Genomic DNA, 21,063 nt, shown 5'->3' on the forward strand with positions numbered 1-21,063 from the left:
TGCGAATCCATACAACACCATTTTGAAGCGTCCCAGGGATTGAATTAGTTGTCCAGAATATAGCCCCAGTCTTGTGTCGCTTGGCTGCAGCCTGTTTCCTGGCTCTTCTTCATCTTGTCTGACAGGATCATTACATCACAGGGTTGAATTTTGTTATTACATGTGAGATTCACAAACCTAATGGCTCCAATATTTTCTGTTAAATATATGCCCCCGGTGCTGTGGGGATCTGCATCAGCTGTCATTGTTGGCATTTGCTCCTCTATGTTGTGTATTTTCCTCATTGTGCTCTGTCTCTTGTTTGCCAGGCACACTTTAGAGAAGTGCTTTGGGATGCCACATGTTTTCAAACATGTTGGGCATTGCTCTCTCCCTCGCTCGTGCATGTCGCCAAAATATTTGAATGTTGTATATTTATTCACAGTTGAGCTTTCAGTCTGGAAACTGCATTGCGGTCTGTGTGGGCACTAGTCTTTGTTATATCTTTGTTTCTTAGTTTGGATGGTGGTTTAGAGTTTCATTGTATTTTAACTCACTGCTCCTCTCCTTGAAACCAGGAGGAATTGGGGCTGTTTTCCATTCCCACAAGGGATATACAGTCTAATCCACCATCATTTATCTGGATAATTTGACCTGCAGGCAGCTCTGAAGCACACAGGAATCGTGTCCCCATCAGAGCATCGTTTGGATGTGGCACTTTGTACATACATATAGGGGCCAGAAAACCAAGCACTGATGACATAATGGGAAGTGACATCCGAACATGGTAGAGTTTATTACAAGCCAGGGAAAATATTTTTAAAGTAAAGTACAATAACCTACAAAGGCAACAAATTTATCACAGGGTCTCAAAAACAACAAGGATCAAAAGACAATTATCACGCTTGATTCAATAGCTAATTCACCAGCTGCACATCACTATAAAAAATAACTCAGTGGGTTTGTAAATGTAACTCCAAAGTAAAGATTCTACATGAATATTTCTAGTTCCATACTTCATTTAAATTTTTACTTTCAAACGTAATATTCAGGTATAAATATTAAACTTATAAAGCTGCATTATCTAGCAGAGGTCACACAGAGTGAGCGTGCAGGGGATTGGACCAGAGTTCACCGCTTGGTGATGTAGGCAAGACGGGCGATTACCTGTGGAGTAGCCAACGAGCAGTCTTTCAACAGGTAAGGACTGATATATGAGATTCAACTAACTTATTTGATCATGCCAGCAAATTTGATATATCTAGCCAACTAGAAGTATTTATTTAAAATATTTAATTTAGATTGTTGTGTAACAATTTTGTCTTAATCTGTAACAAATTAGATCAGTGTGCAGCCATATCAGCAGCTTTTCTAAGTAGTAGTAGTAGTAGTAGTAGTAGCACATGAGTTGTTTAACCTTAGCTACAAAATCTTAATTTTATAAGATGTAAAATGATATATAATTTTATGTGAATTCATAAACTGTAAATTATTAAAAACAGCTATGTATACAGAAACCTGGCTCAGAATTCCAGAACTGGATTTTTTAACCTGGCATGAAAGAGGAGATTGTCCGAAAGTAAGCATGAGACGAGATGGTAGTTTTAAAATGTAACTTTCTGGGTTGTGAAATATAAAATGTAGAGGATATTATCTAGCAGCCCAAATAGTACAGCAGTATGAGCACTGTGAAGATGATGTTATACATTTAAAAGGAGCTATTTGGTTTCTTATTGCTTTGTCAATTTATTTTAATTGAATAATTTAATCAACAGGTGAATCCCGTTGCTTTGGATATCCAAGTCTCCCTGTTTTGCATATGAAGGTATGTTCATTTATTAATCTTATTTGTGAGTTCATTGCATCTTTAAAAAGGTAGTCCTTTCTTTGTTTTGTTTTTAAATCTGTAATTGATTAAGCTATTTTGGTTTAAAAGATGAATGACATACCCCTTGATTCTTGAAACAAAAAAAGAGTAGTTTACACTTTATTTTTTTGATTCCCTGTGATACTTTAATATTTAGTTCTGATTTTGAGAGAATTGAAGGCCAGAACTGGATGTGAACTCTGTCAAGAGAAAATCAGCAGATGAAGACAAGATGTTAAGTGGAGTCCTCCTGTGAGTGACCTGAAGGACCAATGCCTGCCCTGTTTCTACCACCTGTATTATCACACCTGAATGACAAAAGTGTAATAATCCTTCAATGTAAAGATGTGTCTCAGGTAAATATAGCAGTGCCTTCTCCCGATCTCTCTCTATGTGTGTCATCTTCTTTCTCTGTCTCTCTCTGTCTCTCAGATTGAGGAGGAATTCAGGAAGATCACAACGATCTGGCTAGAGTCAAAATTCATTGAGAAACTGGACTGTTACACGTGTCTGTGCTTCAATAATAGTTTGTCAGAGTCTAAAATGTTAAATCTTAGATAACTTTATCACTTGAACTACTGAGTTTACCTTCACAGACCACTGCTTGTTCAATTTGCACGACAGGAATCTGCGATTGTTTCTGCCAGAGAGAACTTGTTTCAACATGTTAAATGCTCACATATTTACTTTTTCTCTGTGTCTGTTTTGAGTTCATTTTCAAATGTTACAGTAGACAGTTTTTGTTTTGTTTTTACAAATTGGGGTCAGATGGTTCCTTAACGTTAAAGTGGGCCTGGAGAAACTGTAATTCATGGTTCATGCTACTAACTTCGGCTAACTTTAGACTCACTAACAACATCAATAAAAACATGGGAGCGATGGGGCAATTAGACAAAGTTCAAAATTGCTTAGCCAAATTAACTACAATTAAATGTCTGACTTGGTAGTTACTTTGAGATTATTTGACCACATATTTAAATTTGTTTAATTCACTCCCATTGTTTTAGTTAGATGTGGCTAAATTTAGATTACGTTAGTGGCTTAAACAACTCTGATCAATGGATAATAGCTTTTCCAAGCCCATGGACCACTTTCAGTGTAAGGAACTATCAGACAATAAGGTGCAAATATGTGTACTATCCCTTTAACTACACAGCTGTACAGATCTTCTTATTTCATTATTTCTCTGCATTATTTCCACCTTGTAAGAAATGTAAGGAAGTGGTTAGGATTGTTCAAAGGAATCTGTTAAACGTCTTTTGCAGTATAAAACATTTTAAAATCAAGTTAACATTTTTGTGTTTTTAAATGTAATGTTTAAAATGTACATATGTGCAACTTGAGGTTTATTTTGCAAAGACTTCCTGCAGTGGAAAAATGTAATTGATATTTAAACTTGACATTTTGTATTTGAAAACTTCACAATTCAGAATTAAGTCAAATTACAGAGAGGTTTAAATGTTTATATGTACTTTGATGTTGACTCACAAAATCAAGTAATATTTACTAGAAAATAATGAGGCAACTATTTACATCAGCATTAGGTAGGATGTACATTAAAAAAATCACATTAGGAATTTAAATGCAATTATTTACATTGATTTGGTTGCCATAAGTAACTAATCAGAAAATAAATCAAACTTACAAGTTCAGTTTTGGATTAAGAGATCGACCTTATATTATTGACTGTAGAACAGATACAATTGTAGCGTAAGGTACACTTATAAATTTCAATTAAAGAAGTGCATGTATAGTATCACTTTATCACGAATCCTGGAATCTTGTAGAACTCAATTTCTGTTATAATTGGACGCAGATATAAATAGATGGAGGACATAAATTATCAAATTTATTAAAAACAAAGACTAAATGTAGCACTACACTAATTATACAAAAGGGAAAAACTAATTAAAATTCAACTCTAGATCAACAAATCAAAGACAAATCACTTCCGTGACCAAATCAAAGACCATGGGATCGCATATGATAACACACAAATCGTTAAACAAAAAAGGTTATAAACACATTGACTACAATACCGGTTAGTAAGACGAAGGTGAGTCTCTCGTTAGTATTGTTAGTCAGACATTAACTAACTAAGCAGGTTAGTATTTATGTCAGGTAACTTCTCGTTATATATATATCAGTCTCATTTACATTTAGGTGCCGAGAAAGATCCTATCATTACTTGTTACCACAATTTACCTTAACTGATTATTATTCAATGATTAAGGATAGGCAGGGCCACCAATAATCTAATGTCTATTAACTTGTGTCAATTTCAGACTAAACAGTTAAACAGGAATGAGAAGATATTTCTCGGCGTTGACAGATTTTATTTCTAAAATTATCAACAAAACAGTTTACTGCAGCACACATTTATATTTAAGAAAACTAAATGATATTACACATTCTAGAGTTATGAATCACAGATTAACATTTCTAATTGATTTCTCAAATGTCATGAATCATGAACTCCAATGATGAGGCCTCTCTGGCTTCGGGCTCAGATAACAGCACACGGCACGAGGTCCGTGTGGTTTGGAACAAAGGCAGTCCGGTTCGGCTTTGTCCAAGAACTTCCATTCAGTCGATGCACCTGGAAGTTGGGGTTTCGCGAATGTAGAGTCGTTTCCAACCAGATTTTCCACTGGTTTGAAGGCTCCAAGGTTGTGCACAAAATCTTCTTGGCAAGCAGGGTCTCTCACCGTACTTATTTGAAGACAAAGTCTTTGAGGAAAGCAGGGCCCTGTTCGTTCCAAGGGTCAAGTTTCTTAAGACTCAATAGCTATTTAAATGACTGACACTTTCGTATACAGTCGACTTAGTCAATTGTCCAGCTGTAAAACTCCACTGATCAGGTGGGCACAGGCGGGCAGCGCAGTCTGTAAAGTTCTTTATTTAATAAAGTCCTTTAAAAGAATTCTTCGTACGGCTCAATCTCCTTCTCCCAGTTTAACTCTTCTGTTGCCGGCAAAGACTTGGTTGGTTTCTGGTTGAGATTGGATTTCGGTTTCAGCCCCCAGTGTCCTATTGGAGGGGGGCTTGATTTATGACTGATGTCAATCCATGCCATCTTTTGGAAATGCCGGTTGGCCCGGGTTCGTAGCTCTGTGTTGGGATTTCGGCTCTCGTCCATTTCAAAGAGTTTTTATCACCTACAGGCCCCTTTCTCCAGACATCTCATAGCAGAATTCCAAACTATTTGGCCTCTTCTCGGTGCCATCCTCCCCAAAACTGTCACTTTGATGCGAACCAGTTCACACGCTGATGAGCTTAGGAAATCTGATAACTTTGGGAGAGAGGTCTTCTTCAGATCAGAGCTTCAGCTCAGAGCTATGAATGCTCTTATCAAAATACACCCAACATAACGCTACACAATGAAGTTGGTTTTACACAAACATTTAAGTGTAGCATACTGTACATACAACTTGGTGTTGTTGGTAATTTGTGAAAAGCTGATGGAAATAGTTGCCTCAAGTAGAGCAGGCACAATATTTTTTACAGTGCAGGTTTTACACAAACCCCAGAGAACTTGTCACCACCTATGGGTGCTAAATTAAAAACACCTAAATTACACCCACTAATATTTCCCCCCGGGCAAGCTCAAGGACCCGAAGGCACCACAAGATGGATGGTAAGGTAAGAATAAACCGTTTATTACACAGTTTACACTGTTACAGGGCACAAAGTCTGATCAGTTAATAGCACACACAGGATATCACAATGACTTACAGGACACAATATAGTTAATACTAAAATTAAAATGCCTTTAAATCACCCAGGGTGCCTAAAATAAAACCAATAAAAAGTATAATGAAAGCTAATAAAAGTAATAATATAAATATACAATAACTAGCTCAATCTCACTATATAGGCAAGTCAAAAATCAATAGAGGGAAGTCCTGTACCAGGAAATTGGTAGAGAGATGTCCTGTGCAAAATGCTTTTTCAAACCTTTTGCGGGTCGCTTAGTGCTGAATCCTCTGGTCCCGTCCGGTCTTCGTTTAGCAATGTGTAAACCACAGTAAGGAAATCTTTTGAAGTTGGATCTCTGCCGTCACCCTCTGCCTTTCCCTCCTGCCCTGGTCATTGCAGGTTATTTTTGCAGCTGTTCTCCTCCCGACTGCTCTGCTCGCTTGCTGTATATCTTTCAGTGTACACCCTGAGAGTGGAGACTCCTAGGCTTTTATAGACGGTTTGCTGGATTAGCAGGCGTCGGTGAAGATGATTCATTGGGAGAACACTGGGGAATCTATGTGGGAATGTCGACCAGCGGCATGCGCCTGGCCATTAACTAATAATCCCATCACCCAATTAATAAAGTAATTAAATAAAAATATACAATAAAACCACCACATTGTAAACAATTTCAAATAATGAAAGCAAAAGAAGTGATCATATAAAATAAGTGCAACAGCAATATAAGGGAAAGAAAAGATTAGTGATTATCAGCATCACGCACCACTGTGACACACAACGCAATGGCAACCGCTCCTGCTTCCCTCCAATTAGCTTATAGGCCTGCCATTCCAAAAAAGGTTACAATATAGCCGGGTTAACAAAAGAAAATACAAACGAAAACAATACAGACAGTAACATCTTGTCTCCTTATTTCATGACCAACACCAACATGGACACAGCAGCCCTCAGCAAATACAAGGAGAGACATACAATACGGGCACAGCCCAGCTTAATATACAGGACCTTAACACTCAGGAAAACAAAAGAAACAACTTCACACTGTGCTATGGCTTTTCAGTGCTCAGGGCTTTCCCCCTCTCTCTCTCTCACAGCTCCTCTCCCTCCTGTTGGGTGAAGCCGCATGAGTAGACAGGCTGCACCTGTGGAAGATCAGCTAATTACACCCCCCAGGTGCACTGTGAGAGCCAACGTCACGGATTCCTGTTGCTCAAATTATTTTGTCTTTTCCTCCCCACAATTATACAATGTAATCCTATCCAAAGTAATCCAAAATACACAGTGGTGTGTAATGGCCAAAAAACAAAGAACTGAAAATGAAAAAGGATTGTGCTCAAATGGAAAAAACTCCTCAGACACACCATCCTCTGTGATTAAAAAGATAAGTTGCTTTGTGTCGATGCTAACTCTGTCCTTGTCCATCTCCTCTGCTTCCCTGGCAGCTCCAGGGTGTCTCAGTCTGGGCCCCTGTACTCTACTATAGTCCACACAGCACTGGCTCCAGTTTGGACCCTATACTACAGTGTACTGTCCTCCACACAGCGCTGGCCCTGTAATTCGTATTCCTGCGTTTTAACTTCCCTCTTTTTATACAACACACCAAGCACAGCAGCCAAGGGTAAGAGCAAGAGCAAAATAAAATAATAGTTCTTTGTCCTTGTGGCTCCAGCATCTGTGAAATAGAAAAAATGTTTTAAGAGAATGTTTACTAAAATATATATTTTTCTGACTGATCTGTGATAACACACTGACTGACTGACACACTGACTGAGTGACTGACTGACTGACACACTGACACACTGACTGACTGACTGACTGACTGATACACTGACACACTGACTGACTGACACACTTACTGAGTGACTGACAGACTGACACACTGACTGACTGACTGACACACTGACTGACACACTGACACACTGACTGACTGCTCAGACACAGCAGTCCACACTCATACTGCCACACAACGCTACAGAGTCAACACAAGAGCACCCCCGTCAGTGAGCCCTCAGCACCCTGGCACATCATCTCTCAGTGACTGGAGCCACACCAGCCTGAAAGCACAAACAACGGGCTCAAACCAACCATGCTGCCGGGAAATGAAGACTGAATACATCAGGAAACAGCATGAAGACACTCTAAGACACGCCCAAACGACAGGGCCATAGTTCTGACGAAACTGCTCACCTTCCACCAAGACAGAGACGGTGCTGATGGTGTGTCCCTGCAGGTCCCTCACTGTGTACTGGCCCTGGTCAGCTGCTGTGAGTGAGCGCAGGGTCAGAGAGCCGCTCTGCACTGACACTCTGTGCTCGTACCCGGGGCCAGGGCGGCTCGCTGCGCCCCTCTCCACAGCGCACACTGAGACAGAGGCTCCCTCTCCTGCAGCAGCAAACAGCACCTCCACTGGCTCTGCAGTGAACAGGCGGAGGGTCAGATTGGCTCCAGGCGGCAGGATGAGGGAGTCACTGTGAGCTGAGAGGTAATAAAGACACAGGTCAATATAAGGACACACTGTACCAAGAGTTAATACAGCAGTAGCTATTAATTAGCAGACCTCCAGCTCACCCTCCACAGACACAGAGACGGTGCTGATGGTGCGGTCGGTGCTGCAGTCCCTCACTGTGTAGTTTCCCTGGTCAGCTGCTGTGAGTGAGCGCAGGGTCAGAGAGCCGCTCTGCACTGACACTCTGTGCTCGTACCCGGGGCCAGGGCGGCCTGTATTGTTTAGTAAGAATCTGGGAGGCTCAGCAGATCCTGCGGGAGTAAACAGCACCTCCACTGGTGCACTGGAGTGGAGAAGGAGGGTCAGATTGGCTCTGGATTGCAGGGTGAGGTTGTATCTGTGAGCTGTGAAGAATGAGGATGCAACGTTAGATACACACAGCCCTGGTGCACCGCAGTCCTCCTTTACTGCCGGCTCAGTCAGGGATTGGAGCAAGAGACAGACAGAGAGACAGACAGACAAGCATGTTAACAGGACATGGACAGAGGGCTCTCTGGCGAAAGAGCGAAATTACATAAACAAAGAACGGTCTCTGCTCCCCCAAGGAAAACAAAAACATTCCAAAGGATAAATGTTGAGCAAGCAGATGGTGACAGGGGGACAGGGACTCCATTTATGAACTCGATTAAAAAGCTGAAACCCCATTCCCCTTCCCCAAATCATCACAGTGGTCCAGTCCAAGCGAAATCGGTGTTTCAACAAACAGAAAACAATGACGTCACGGCTCAACATTACTAATTCATAGTGTGGCAGCAGAGCTACACAGATCACTCTTCCCCCTCAGCTGCGGGAGGTACGCTGCTGTCAGTCAGGGGACGAGGGACGTACCTTCAACAAACAGTGGGACGCTGCCCAGGAAATGCTCCTTGTCTGCCTCCCAGTAGCATTCGTAAGTGTCTTCGTCAGAGAAGGAGATATTGTGAATAGTCAGAGAGAAGTCCCCCTGTCTGATCTTCTCGCTGGACATCTCAGATCTGCCCTCGAACCCGGCGCCAGGGCGGACCCGTCCCGCGCTGAACTCAAAGACCCGGCGGTCCGCAGTCTGCCAGAGGATGTGGCTCTGCTGCACAGGGACCCCCACGTAGGCAGTCCCGTTACAGGGCAGCGTGCCAGAGTCCGCCACCAACACCAACACAAAGACAATAGGCTGGGAGGCTGGGAGAGAGACTGAGACACTCAGACTCAGATCACGATGCCCTTGTAAACACACTGGGGGGGGGGGAGAGCGAGAGATGCCAGCTTCTTCAGGGTGAATGTAAAGTGTAATAATAATAATATTAATAATAGGTGGCACAGTGGTTAGCTCTGCTGCCTCACAGCACCTGGGACCAGGGTTCGATTCCAGCCTTGTGTTTTGACCTGTACTCTGAATCGCCCAGTAGTAATAATGTTAGTAATTCAAACACAGAGGCAACACCAGTGTGATCAGCTAATTCCTGATTATGAACAAAGAACGCTGAATAAATAGGACAATGACCCACAGCTGTCACAGACACAGAAACATGAGGAACAGAGGCTCACCGATCTGCACCTGCACGGCCACAAGGATGAAGCGTAACCAGTGATCCAACCTGCAGGCAGCCAAACACCAACAACTATTCAATGATGTCTGTCTGTGTGTGGCCTTTGTCTTCTTTCCTGCCCTGCTGGCCATGCTGAGGTAGATAGCTGGTCACCAAAGACGACAATGTGGGGATGAAAAAACAATGATCGATAATTAGTGAATGCAGTTTAAAACAAGGTAATGATACATTTAGGGGAAAGGACGCATTTCCCCGAGAGGAGAAAATGACTCGGGTTAATGAATGATCACCATTCATCTATCCGTGGGGACTGGTGACCCAGTTGCAGGGCGAGGTAGAGGTGGTCAATCAAGCGTGGGTTAGATAGTGGCAGGACAGGGTGGACAAAGGTGAGGCAAGACGTGGTCACAGGCAAGGGTTGGGCGATCTGGCAAACAGGGAATCGGGGGAAGACCAAGGTTGTGGTGGAGGGGTAAAGCTGGAGGTGGAAGATACAAGGCACAGGGAGACTGCTCGGAGGTAAACTGACACAACTTCGCAGTGACTGAGAGTCAGGGAGGGGTTTATATATGGGTTCAAAAGATCGAATTAAAAAAAAAATGTAAACGATTTTTTTTTTTTTTACAAAGAATTGATGTTGAGATCAAAAATAAAAAAATCGAATGCAAAATGTATAGAATTGTAAACAAAAAAAATGAAAACTGAAAACAATGTTAAATCGATAGCAAAACTCTCCTGCAGACGCTGTCTTTGCTTGCAATGCTGCAATTTTTGCTTTCAGCGCCGGTTTCTTTGCTTTCGGTTTTTGTTTTTTCATTTACGAGTTTTGACGCTGTTTTGTCGTGAGGGCAGGATTTACAGGGAGGCGTGGATCATGGCTCTCCATTGGTCCAGCAGGTTTGAGTGACGGCAGATCTAACCCAATCAGAGATCAGGGTGGGCTGGAAGGCAGGAAGGGACTGCAGCGACCTTTGCTCTCGATTTAACATTATTTGCTTTCAAGTTTTTTTGTTTTTTTTGGGTTTCGATACATTTTTTGTTGCTTTCGATTTTAACATACATTTTTTCTTAAGGTTTTTTTTTTTAACAATACATATATTTTTAATGCGATACTTATGGCACTAATTTGAGCCCATATTTATACAGGCCGGGGGGAGAAGCAGATGATGGAGAGCAGGTGTGCAGTGACTAATCAGAGAGCAGTGAGATTGAAGGAGTGACTGATTGGAGCTGGGAGAGGAGACGGGTATGGCGAGGGCGATGGTGGGGAAATGTGGAAGTGCATTTATTACACTGGTTGTTACAACAGCCTAAACAACAAGTTTAGTTCAGCAAAACATACCTGATCAAGTGTGGCAGACTGGGTAATCTGAAGATGTATCTGAAGATAAAAATATAAATTGATTAATTAATTCATATTAATAATAGTAAGAAGAAAGTGCTGTTTAAATTCCCATATGTGGAATGCTATTGATATTAGTTTTCCTCAGCTGCTGAAACACATTTCCTGAAACACTATTCACACTTTCAAAGCAGTTAAGACTCACCCCACAGGATCGCAATTTTAAGCAATTGAGAAAAAACTGTATGAGTGGTTAACAGAGTAAACAAACACATTGATAAAGAAGCGCCAGTTCCCAGTGAGAGGTCCACACTAGCTGTGTCTCACGGTCGGCTCCACTCACCTCCCTCCTCCTTTAACCGGGCTGGGGACCGGCAGCGCAGCTGGCAGAGTTAAGATCACAGCAGACGAGGCCACCTCATGCCAGCTGGCACAGATCTGAGGGGCAAGAGACCCCATTAGGGCTTCTGCCCCCTCACACTCACAGTGTCTCCACAACTAGAAAGACAACCTGAAGACATGTCAGTGGCGTCCCCTGGAAGACACACTGCTCTCTATTTTTTTCGTCTCTTTCTTTCTGTGTGTGTCTGTCTGTTTGACTGCACTGACTGTCTTGTACCTGTTGACTCACAAAGCAGGGGGTTAAACGAATAAATACACACATGTAAGTAAACATCTAACTATTTATATTTGTTTCCTCAGATCCTCTTTTTCATAACAGTCACAATCAAACAGAAACCAATACACAGAAACAGCAAACTTGAATGGGGATGCTAATCGGAACCGTTTCCTCATCTGAGAAGCACTGCTATGAGGTTTGTCTGCTCTGCAGTGCGTTTACAGAAGACTGGTGTGCATTTCAGCATTCCACCTGAGCTCTTAATTATATAATTGAGCCTTATATTGCATTGTTAGTTCAATTAAGGAATCAATTAAGCAATTCAGATTTCGGTTGGATCAAAAACCAGCAGGGCAGGGTGGGCTCCAGGACGGGGTTGGGAACCCCTGGTCTATATAAGAGAAAATAAAAAACACTCTCCCATTCTTTAATGTACATCTTTTTGTATTGAAACATCTGCGCAGAACGAACGTAACGGGAGTTTTTAATGATTATTATTCATTTATTTTTGTAAGTTAAACTCCCTACACCCAAACTATTTCAAACGAACTGTTCTTCTAGTCACTGATCTGTACTTGGTATACTCGACGGCCGGTGGAAAGAAAACAACCCGATCTGTTGGGGGTTTATTTTACATGTTTATTTTAAGAGCGCAAAGTTTGAAGAAGCGATTTAAAACTCACGAACAATGCGCAAGTGAAGCTGCCGGGGGCCGTGGTCAGCACAGTGAGGGGTGCTGTCCACGACACAGTGGGTGTGTCAGGTGACCCCTCGCCCCTCGCACAGACCTGCTCGCTTCCACTGCGTGTCCGGTACAGCTGCGCATCCCGGCAGTATCTACACCCGCTCCAACGACCTGTCACGGAGAGGTTCATGCGATGCTGATTTTGTCTGGATTGACAGCTTCTAGCTGCTGCTAAAACCAAAGTGCATCTTGTTTTGATTGCGGTTCCACAAACTGCTGTCAGTGTAGGAGCAAATCGCCGCTAGGTGGCGCTGCCGCCATTTTGGGCTGTGAGACACAGTTACACCACAACCTGTACCATGTGAGGGCGAAGTGGGAAAACAACAGGAAGTTGTGTTACTCAGTGAAGTGCAACAACTATCAGTTTGATAGCAAACAGTCTTGCCTTCCACCGTTTCCATAAAGACCCTGACAATGTGGGGTCTGAAGTGTGAAAGTTTCGGCGTTTCTGCTGCTGCTGCTGCACCTAATCTTCCTTTAGAAACTGCAGTCCTACAGTAGCCATGAAACATCATATTCATTTCGATTTATATGGATGTGCCTCTAAGTAAGAATGGGGTTATTAAATACAGTGGCCGAAATCAGTTAATTGATAACCTATTATTGTGTGTAAGACATGCTATGGCGGCAGGACGGCACTGTGTTATGAGGTGGTAAAGAATAACTTCCACTTACAGCACCCAACCCAAACGCACAAAACCTTAAAAACATGAGACTACAGAGTCTGCCTGTAGCCTAGACTTCCTCCTGTTTTACAATGAATGTAGCCTTGTTTTTTCTTCTGGGTAGTTCTTGTTAGCTGTAATATTGAACTAGTAATGTAGTGAATGAGTGTGCAGGTGTGCAGGTGCAGGGGGGTCTCAGTCTCAGGGATGTGTCTCTGATGGGGATGCGCTCAGAGGCTCAGAGCTACAGTGCACAGCGCACATTTCCACCCAGCCAGGTCAAGAGCCATCTAATGAGTATGTATATACTGAACAAATATCTCAGTCACATAGAATTGCTTTTAGAAAAAAAATCAGCCAATGAAGGGGATCAGTTTATCTTTGATGATCTTGTAGCCATGCTGGATTGAAATGGGATGCAGTGCCTACAAGGGTTAATGCCCCTAACCCACCACCCGCACTGGACTTGGAGTTAAGGAGAAGCCACCAGAGAAACGCCAGGAGTGAAGTACGTAAGAGTCTCATTGGATCAGAATTCATCACATTTTACACAACCCAAAATCACAGACTCTCAGCGCCAGATCAGAAGCGCAGTAGAAAATGTCTCAAAATAAGTTATCAGTAAATCATGTCATGTTTGTCATTTTTGTTGTTTAATAAACTAAATTTTGAATGAATGGTTTACACATTTATTTGATTCTTTAACAAATTTAATAAGCAAGTAATTTATATAGTATTTTATCTATCTATATAAATTGTTTAGCACATGCTATTTCAGTAGAGGCATTAAATATATGGACATAAAATATTGATAATTTTTTTTGTACTTTTATACGGCAATTTGTTGGAGGGACGTTTTACTGGATTCACAGTCCAATATGGCGGAGGCGTCGCTTGTTGCAATGGAGCGGCCTATTAGCCTCGTCTCTTGTGCTTCTATACTCTTTGCTGTTGTTCTGGCATCCATGCCTGTGTGTAGAAACCCGTGTGTTAGCTGCAGTCCCGTGCATAGAGAAGCTTGTTATAGGTGCTCTACAGCTGTGACTGTGGCACCATGTCTCTCTACCTGTCCTATGTGCACTATATACAGGTTTTTAATTTGTATGTATATATCAATTAGTTTTATTGATTTGACAAGTTTACCCAAGTGTTGCCAAAGCATTTAGAGTTGCAGTCTAGTAAACACTTTTCCCTGGTTCAGTAGTCTGTGTCTGGGTAATTACACCTCTCTTCACCAGATGGCGGCAGAGAAACTAACAGGAAACTGGGGTTAAACACCGGTTTCACAGTCGCTTGAAACCATCATTACGTCTGCATGCTCTCAACTGGCATCATCATTCCCGTTCTTTTAAGTGAGAGGGAAGCTACACACACATTCCTGACACACACACACACACACACACACACACACACACACACACACACAGACACATCCTCTCTTACACACATTCACACACATACAAACACACACCCTCTCTCATTTTGGAGCTGACCCCGCTGTGTAAAACATCTTCTTCACAAATACGGCTGCTTCATTATAACAAGGGAACTGGGTCACACAGTTTATTGTTGTCTTTTGTCGCCTTGAACCGCTGAGAGCAGATCTGTTTGATTGGAATCTGAAACAGGAAATAGAAATAGGAAATCCCCACAGATAGAGCAAAATAACAGCACCTGTTCGTGTGTGACTGTGTGTGTGTGTATTATCTGGAATCTGGAGCAGGGTTGCTGTGATGTTGTCAGACCGGTTTGGGATTCCTGTGCGTTCCTGCATTCCAGCACCCTGCCGTGTGGCTCACGTCACACCGCGTCTCACTATGTCTTTGTTTTTCTCTCTCTCTCTCTCATGCGTGCTGACGTACACAAACACGGAGAGGAGTGAGCCAAAAATACACTCTCTCTCTCCCACCCACACACACTTACCCACAGACAAACACAAACACAGCCCAGAATGTATGCATATGGGCCCCAGCTGATACAGCATAGTGTGCAGAACATAGTGTCTGTGTAATCCAGTACACTGCAGTGTCTAGGCCCTACAGAATACAGTGAACAGTTTATATCGTACACAGAATGTAGTGCGTAACAGCATTTTCCCCAAATGAAGTGCGAGAATGCCCTGAGCTGATTGGTTAATGCTTTATTGGGGGGTTTGCATTGCACAGCCAGGGCCTTCACACACAGACTCAGATACATTTACAGTGCTGTGTGCACCCCAGTAAACACCATGTCGTTGTCCTCCCCCTCGCCCCTTAAAACAAACCACAACCACACAGACAAGGAAGTGAGAAGAGAAAGAACATTCTAGAGTTTCCAGAACGAGGGTGGAATTGCACTGGCTGCTACAGCTTGCTGAGGTCAACGCTACCCAATCACAGCGCTTCATTTCTGTTCATTGAGAATTGTGCGAGGACCTCCTATTGCACTATACTGTGAACATCCACTAAAACAGAACATCACATCATATCAGGTCTACACGCACTGGGGATACAATTTACTCATAAGAAAAAGGCCTTGTTTCCCTCCAGACCACTGACCGAAAATCCAAGCAGGCTGCTCCTACCCTCCCCGCCCCTGTCCCACCACGTCCCACCCCGTCCCACCCACAGAGACGACTGTGACAACACTGACTTTGTGCCTCTCTCTGTATCCTCATGTCTTTGTCTCTGTCTCAGTGTCTCTCTTGGTTGCAGACCCTTGTGTGCAGGGTCTCAGTAATTCAGTGATGCTGCATTGCAGTTCAGTTCAGTGAAAAGAGGAGAGTCCCACTGAGACCCACCAGATCTCAGGTGTCCTTGTCACTCCAGTGTGAGAAACAGAAAGGCAAGGCTGACAGGCAGACTCACACAGGGACATCTGAAGTTTTTCCTCTCCTTTTGATATCAACAGAAAGAATAAAATACAATAAAAAACACTCCTTCAAAAAGGAGTTTTGGTTGTAGTGCGTGTGCAGTTGTGTGTGTGTGTGTGTGTGTGTGTGTGTGTGTGTGTGTGTGTGTGTGTGTGTCCAGAACAGAGCTCCCTCCCCCTCCCCCTCCCTCTCTCTCTCTCTCAGGGGTATCCCGAGTGCTGGGGGGTTTCACTGGAAGAGGCAGATGGAGCAGGGCTGTTGCCCACGATGCTGGGCACGACCACGAAGGCCAGGATGCCTGTGAGCACCAGCACCATGATGATCACGATCACCACGCCCAGCACCCCGAAGTAGCACTCGTTGCGGCGGAACAGCTGGCGCACGCGGTTCTGCATCCGGTTGGGGGGCCGACCCACGTCCAGGGTCAGCTGCCCGGAATGGCCCACCCGCACCCCCTCGGCCAAGACCCCCTCGCCCCCTGTGCCGTCGCCCGCCTTCACGGGCTTCTTGGGCTTCCCCGCCGCGTTCTTGACCACCAGTTGGCCCTTGCTGCGTTTGAAGTGCACGGAGAGGGGGCGGCGGTGGCCGGGGGGCAACTGGCCGAGCGCCTGCGTGTCGGTGGCCAGGCGGGGCAGGGCGCGGCCGTGCGGCAGGGCGGTGGGCTCGCGGCACATGGGGCAGGCCAGGCTGCGCAGCTCGGCCGATGTCACGTTGATGCGCGCCAGGCACTCCAGGCAGAAGGTGTGGCCACACTTCAGCAGCTTGGGGGCCTTGAACATGTTGTCGTAGGGGCAGAAGCACACGCAGCACTCTCCCTCGGCCAGCACCGCCTCCGTCGATGCCCGCCCCCTCTCCACGTCCCTCTCTGCCCCCCCCGGCCCCTGCGGCTTCTCCTTCCCCCCCTCCCTCTCCCTTGACCTCTCCCTCCTCGATCCCACCTCCTTCAAACTCTTCCGCTTCTCAGACTTCTTCTCTCTGGTCTTCTTGCTCTCTGTTTTGTCTGCGGTGGTGCTGACTTGTTTGAGGGCCTGTTGTTGTTGTTGTTGTTGTTGTTGTTGTTGTTGTTGTTGTCGTTGTTGTCGTTCTTGTCTCTGGCTGTCACTATGGACCCCATCGCCATGGTTCCTGCTGCCATCACCAAGGTCCCCCCCATTCCCTGCCTCCGTAGGCATGGCGATGGACCGGCAGCCCTCAGTGGGAGGTGGAGGAAGACGAGACAGGAGAGGAAGCAGTCCTGGTGGGTCGGCAGTGGAGGGACAGGGTCATTAGGAGGGGGTGATGAGGTCCTGGATGGGATAGAGATGGAGGGAGGGAAGGATGGAGAGACAGAGAGAAAGACAGAGAGAGAGAGAATGTGAGTATGAGTGATGGAGGGTGATCGAGGGTGAAGGAGTGATGGTGAATGCTTCAGTAATCCAGGACATTCCAGACTTACAGAGTGACAGAGTAAAACAGTCACAGAATAAAACAGTCACAGAGTAACAGTCGCAGAGATACACAGTCACAGAGATACAGTGACAGAGTAACACAGAGATACACAGTGTCAGAGTAACACAGAGATACACAGTCACAGAGATACAGTCACAGAGATACAGTCGCAGAGTAACAGTCGCAGAGATACACAGTCACAGAGATACACAGTCACAGAGTAACACGGTAACATATTTACACAGTCACAGACAGTGACAGAGTAATGCAGTGCAGGCCTGAGACCTCCTGACCTACAGGGGTCAGGGCAGGCTGTAGACCCTTCTAACCTCCCTTAAAAGAAGCAAGAGTGTCCGGGGGGTTGGGGGGCAGAAACTGACAAGAACAGCTAGATAATATCGAGGGAGAAAGAACAAAACAGGAAAGACCAGGAAGTCAGGTGAGGCGTCTGGTGAGTCTGCCCAGGGGAGGGGACAGTGTTTGCCTGAGGGGACCAGCTTGGAGAAGGCAGCTACGTGGTAAACACAACACAATACAATGAGACACATTCCGGAGGTGGCAGCATCACAGATAGAAATGTACAGTAGGAGGTACATTCATTTTGAGTTTATTTAACGGTGACCTGGCCATGAGGATGAGACCATCGGACCCCCCCCCACCAACTGGGTGGAATGAGCCAAGGAGCTGCGGCAGGAATGGGGTTGGGGATGGAGGAGGGAGGCAGAGCAGGGAATGCTGGGAATTTACGTTTGTTGCCAGAGTGTGGCTGTCCCCCTCTCGCACGTCAGTTTAAAACTCCATTTAAAAAGCAGTGCCTCTGCTGGGCTGGACAGGGGAGCTTTTACTGTAAGCCAGGCCAAGAAATCAATGACCCAATGGTTTATTTAATGATGGTTTACCTATTTTAGTTAATTAAACTGTTAAAGGTGTATTTATATATTTATTTTTTCATTTTCTTGTAATATGTTTACCACTCTAAAGTGCCCTGTGTCTACCCCGCGAAGGGTGCTATTCAAATACAAATGGATTGAATTAATTGAATTGATTGTTAAGGGTGAGGAAGGCCCAGTGTTTCTCTGTGTGTTGCCTCCTCGGAGCATACATACCAATATGGAGCACAGAATAAAATGTATCTGAAATATATCCCACGTATTTTAAAAATACCCAAAAAAGGGGGCAGACATTTGGCACATGAAAATTATAATGGATCACATATAATTTACCACTTAAAAATATGTGTGTGTCCCAGGAGGTCCTCTCTCTCTCTCTCTCTCTCTCTCTCTCTCTCTCTCTCTCTCTCTCTCTCACCTCTCCTGTCATTCTCAGTCACTCACTTGCCCTCCTTCTCTCTCTCCCCCATCACTCTATTTTAACTGGCTGGCCATGTCTCCCAGTCCTGCCCGAGGAGCGCAGATACAATACAACCCACAAGCCAGGCAAATATTTACAGTAATGGGATCTAAATAAGTGCATGAATCAAAAAACTCTCTCTCCCTACCCCCCCGCCCCTCTCTCTCTCACCTGTGAGCTCAGGCTCTGTCTGCGTTGTGTCTCTCCTGTCCTCCTCACCGTCTGTCTGTGCTCCTGCTCTGTCTACCAAGACGTGGCTCCACTTGGTCAGTCCAGCAGCTCTCTGATGCAGCACATACGCTACACAATACTGCACTATAGCACACTACACTGTAGTAGAGTCCACACAAACAGTACAGCACACCACACTACAGTTCACTAGGGTACAGCACCCCAAACCCCTGCCCTGCTCCACCGGCCAATACAGGGACACACTCTACCTCTTCCCTTTTATTTTTCTACTTCTCCCTCTCCTCTTCCTCTTCCTCCACTTTCTCTCTCTCTCTCACCAGGCTGAATTCCCTCTCAGTTCTCCCTCTAGGTAATTTTTCCTCCTCTCTTGCTCTCTTTCCCGTTTCAGTTCAAGGCTGTACGTGTCCTCTCTCCATGGGTCCCCTCTCTCTCTCTCTCGCTCTCTCTGGTTCTTGAGATTCTGCTGTCGCTCCCCCCTCCACCACCTGTGTGTGTCTCTCTCTCTCTCCCTTCCTCCCTCCCTCCATGGCAGGGCTGGTCTGACCTGTTTGTGTGGTATGTAAGGTAAGGATTGGGTGTGGGTGATTACACTGCTGCACTGCACTGTGTGTGCACGCATGGGCTTTATATATATATATATATATATATATAGACAGACAGATACATGTCACGTGTGCCGATTCTGTACATGTTTGGTACACTGTATATGTCCTGTGCAGCATGTTCACACAGTCTCTCGTGTATGGCCTGTGTATTATTAATCTCTTAGACACCACCTTACCCAGTGGTCTGCCACGTGTAGTGTGCAGGATGTGTGTTTAGTGTACAGTGAGTGTAAAATGTGTGTATAGTTTACAGTGTGTAAAATGTGTGTATAGTGTACAGTGTGTAAAATGTGTGTATAGTGTAGTGTGTAAAATGTGTCTATATTTTAGTGTGTGTAAAATGTGTGTAGTGTACAGTGTGTCTATAGATTACAGTACGTTTATAGTATAAGATGTGGTGTAAATGTGTTATGGTGTTTTTATTTAGTGTATTGGCAAGTGTGAGTAATCTAAACATATGTATATTATACAGTGTGTATAGAGTGTGTGTATATTGCAAGTGTATATTGTACAGTGTATTATAGAAGGTAAATGGTATATGTAGTGTATATATGTTGTAATGTGCAGGGCGTGTGTATTGTAGTGTACAGGGTGTGTATATTATAGTGTGCAGAGGGTGTGGAGTGTATATTGTACAGTGTCTATATTATAGTGTGTACGGTGTGTGTATATTACAGTGTGTAGGGTGTGTGTAGTTTGTATATTATAGTGTGCAGGGTGTGTGCTGTGTGTATTGTACAGTGAGTGTATATTCCAGCATGTAGGGTGGGTGTAGTGTGTATATTATAGTTTGCAGGTTGTGAGTAGTGTGTATTGTACAGTGTTTGTATATTAGTGTGCAGGGTGTGTGTAGTGTGTATATTAGTGTGCAGGGTGTGTAGTGTGTATTGTACAGTGTTTGTATATTAGTGTGCAGGGTGTGTGTAGTGTGTATATTACTGTGTGCAGGGTGTGTGTAGTGTGTATATTAGTGTGCAGGGTGTGTGTAGTGTGTATTGTACAGTGTTTGTATATTAGTGTGCAGGGTGTGTGTAGTGTGTATATTACAGTGTGCAGGGTGTGTGTAGTGTGTATATTAGTGTGCAGGGTGTGTAGTGTGTATTGTACAGTGTTTGTATATTAGTGTGCAGGGTGTGTGTAGTGTGTATTGTACAGTGTTTGTATATTAGTGTGCAGGGTGTGTGTAGTGTGTATATTACTGTGTGCAGGGTGTGTGTAGTGTGTATATTAGTGTGCAGGGTGTGTAGTGTGTATATTACTGTGTGCAGGGTGTGTGTAGTGTGTATATTAGTGTGCAGGGTGTGTGTAGTGTGTATTGTACAGTGTTTGTATATTAGTGTGCAGGGTGTGTGTAGTGTGTATATTACTGTGTGCAGGGTGTGTGTAGTGTGTATATTAGTGTGCAGGGTGTGTAGTGTGTATTGTACAGTGTTTGTATATTAGTGTGCAGGGTGTGTGTAGTGTGTATTGTACAGTGTTTGTATATTAGTGTGCAGGGTGTGTGTAGTGTGTATATTACTGTGTGCAGGGTGTGTGTAGTGTGTATATTAGTGTGCAGGGTGTGTAGTGTGTATTGTACAGTGTTTGTATATTAGTGTGCAGGGTGTGTGTAGTGTGTATTGTACAGTGTTTGTATATTAGTGTGCAGGGTGTGTGTAGTGTGTATATTACTGTGTGCAGGGTGTGTGT

General features: G+C 44.1%; 2 protein-coding genes and 1 long non-coding RNA gene across 5 annotated transcripts; 1 reads left to right on the forward strand and 2 right to left on the reverse strand.

The window, feature by feature from the left end:
• Positions 1–181: 181 nt before the first annotated feature.
• LOC136771888 (uncharacterized) lies at positions 182–3,149 on the forward strand. Its single transcript, XR_010822400.1, has 3 exons — positions 182–1,179; positions 1,755–1,804; positions 2,004–3,149. It is a non-coding gene; the product is annotated as an uncharacterized LOC136771888 (long non-coding RNA).
• Positions 3,150–5,477: 2,328 nt separating this feature from the next.
• On the reverse strand, positions 5,478–12,485 carry LOC136771753 (contactin-2). 3 transcript variants are annotated; one of them, XM_066724251.1, is made up of 7 exons: positions 11,263–12,485; positions 10,920–10,958; positions 9,576–9,722; positions 8,883–9,209; positions 8,117–8,398; positions 7,736–8,023; positions 5,478–7,220 (listed from the first exon to the last, which is right to left on the reverse strand). In XM_066724251.1, the coding sequence occupies exons 3-7, from the start codon at positions 9,706–9,708 to the stop codon at positions 7,066–7,068; spliced, it is 1,185 nt and encodes a 394-aa protein (XP_066580348.1). In that variant the 5' UTR covers positions 9,709–9,722; positions 10,920–10,958; positions 11,263–12,485; the 3' UTR covers positions 5,478–7,065. The 3 variants fall into 3 exon arrangements, with proteins under 3 accessions (XP_066580348.1, XP_066580346.1, XP_066580347.1); XM_066724249.1 differs by having other exon boundaries at positions 7,131–8,023; XM_066724250.1 differs by having other exon boundaries at positions 7,131–8,023; positions 10,920–12,485.
• Positions 12,486–15,073: 2,588 nt separating this feature from the next.
• rnf183 (ring finger protein 183) lies at positions 15,074–19,273 on the reverse strand. Its single transcript, XM_066724283.1, has 2 exons — positions 18,749–19,273; positions 15,074–17,085 (listed from the first exon to the last, which is right to left on the reverse strand). The coding sequence occupies exon 2, from the start codon at positions 16,969–16,971 to the stop codon at positions 16,000–16,002; it is 972 nt and encodes a 323-aa protein (XP_066580380.1). The 5' UTR covers positions 16,972–17,085; positions 18,749–19,273; the 3' UTR covers positions 15,074–15,999.
• Between the last annotated feature and the right edge of the window lie 1,790 nt (positions 19,274–21,063).

This window comes from Amia ocellicauda, chromosome 15 (genome assembly GCF_036373705.1).
Source record: "Amia ocellicauda isolate fAmiCal2 chromosome 15, fAmiCal2.hap1, whole genome shotgun sequence".
NCBI lineage: Eukaryota > Metazoa > Chordata > Actinopteri > Amiiformes > Amiidae > Amia > Amia ocellicauda.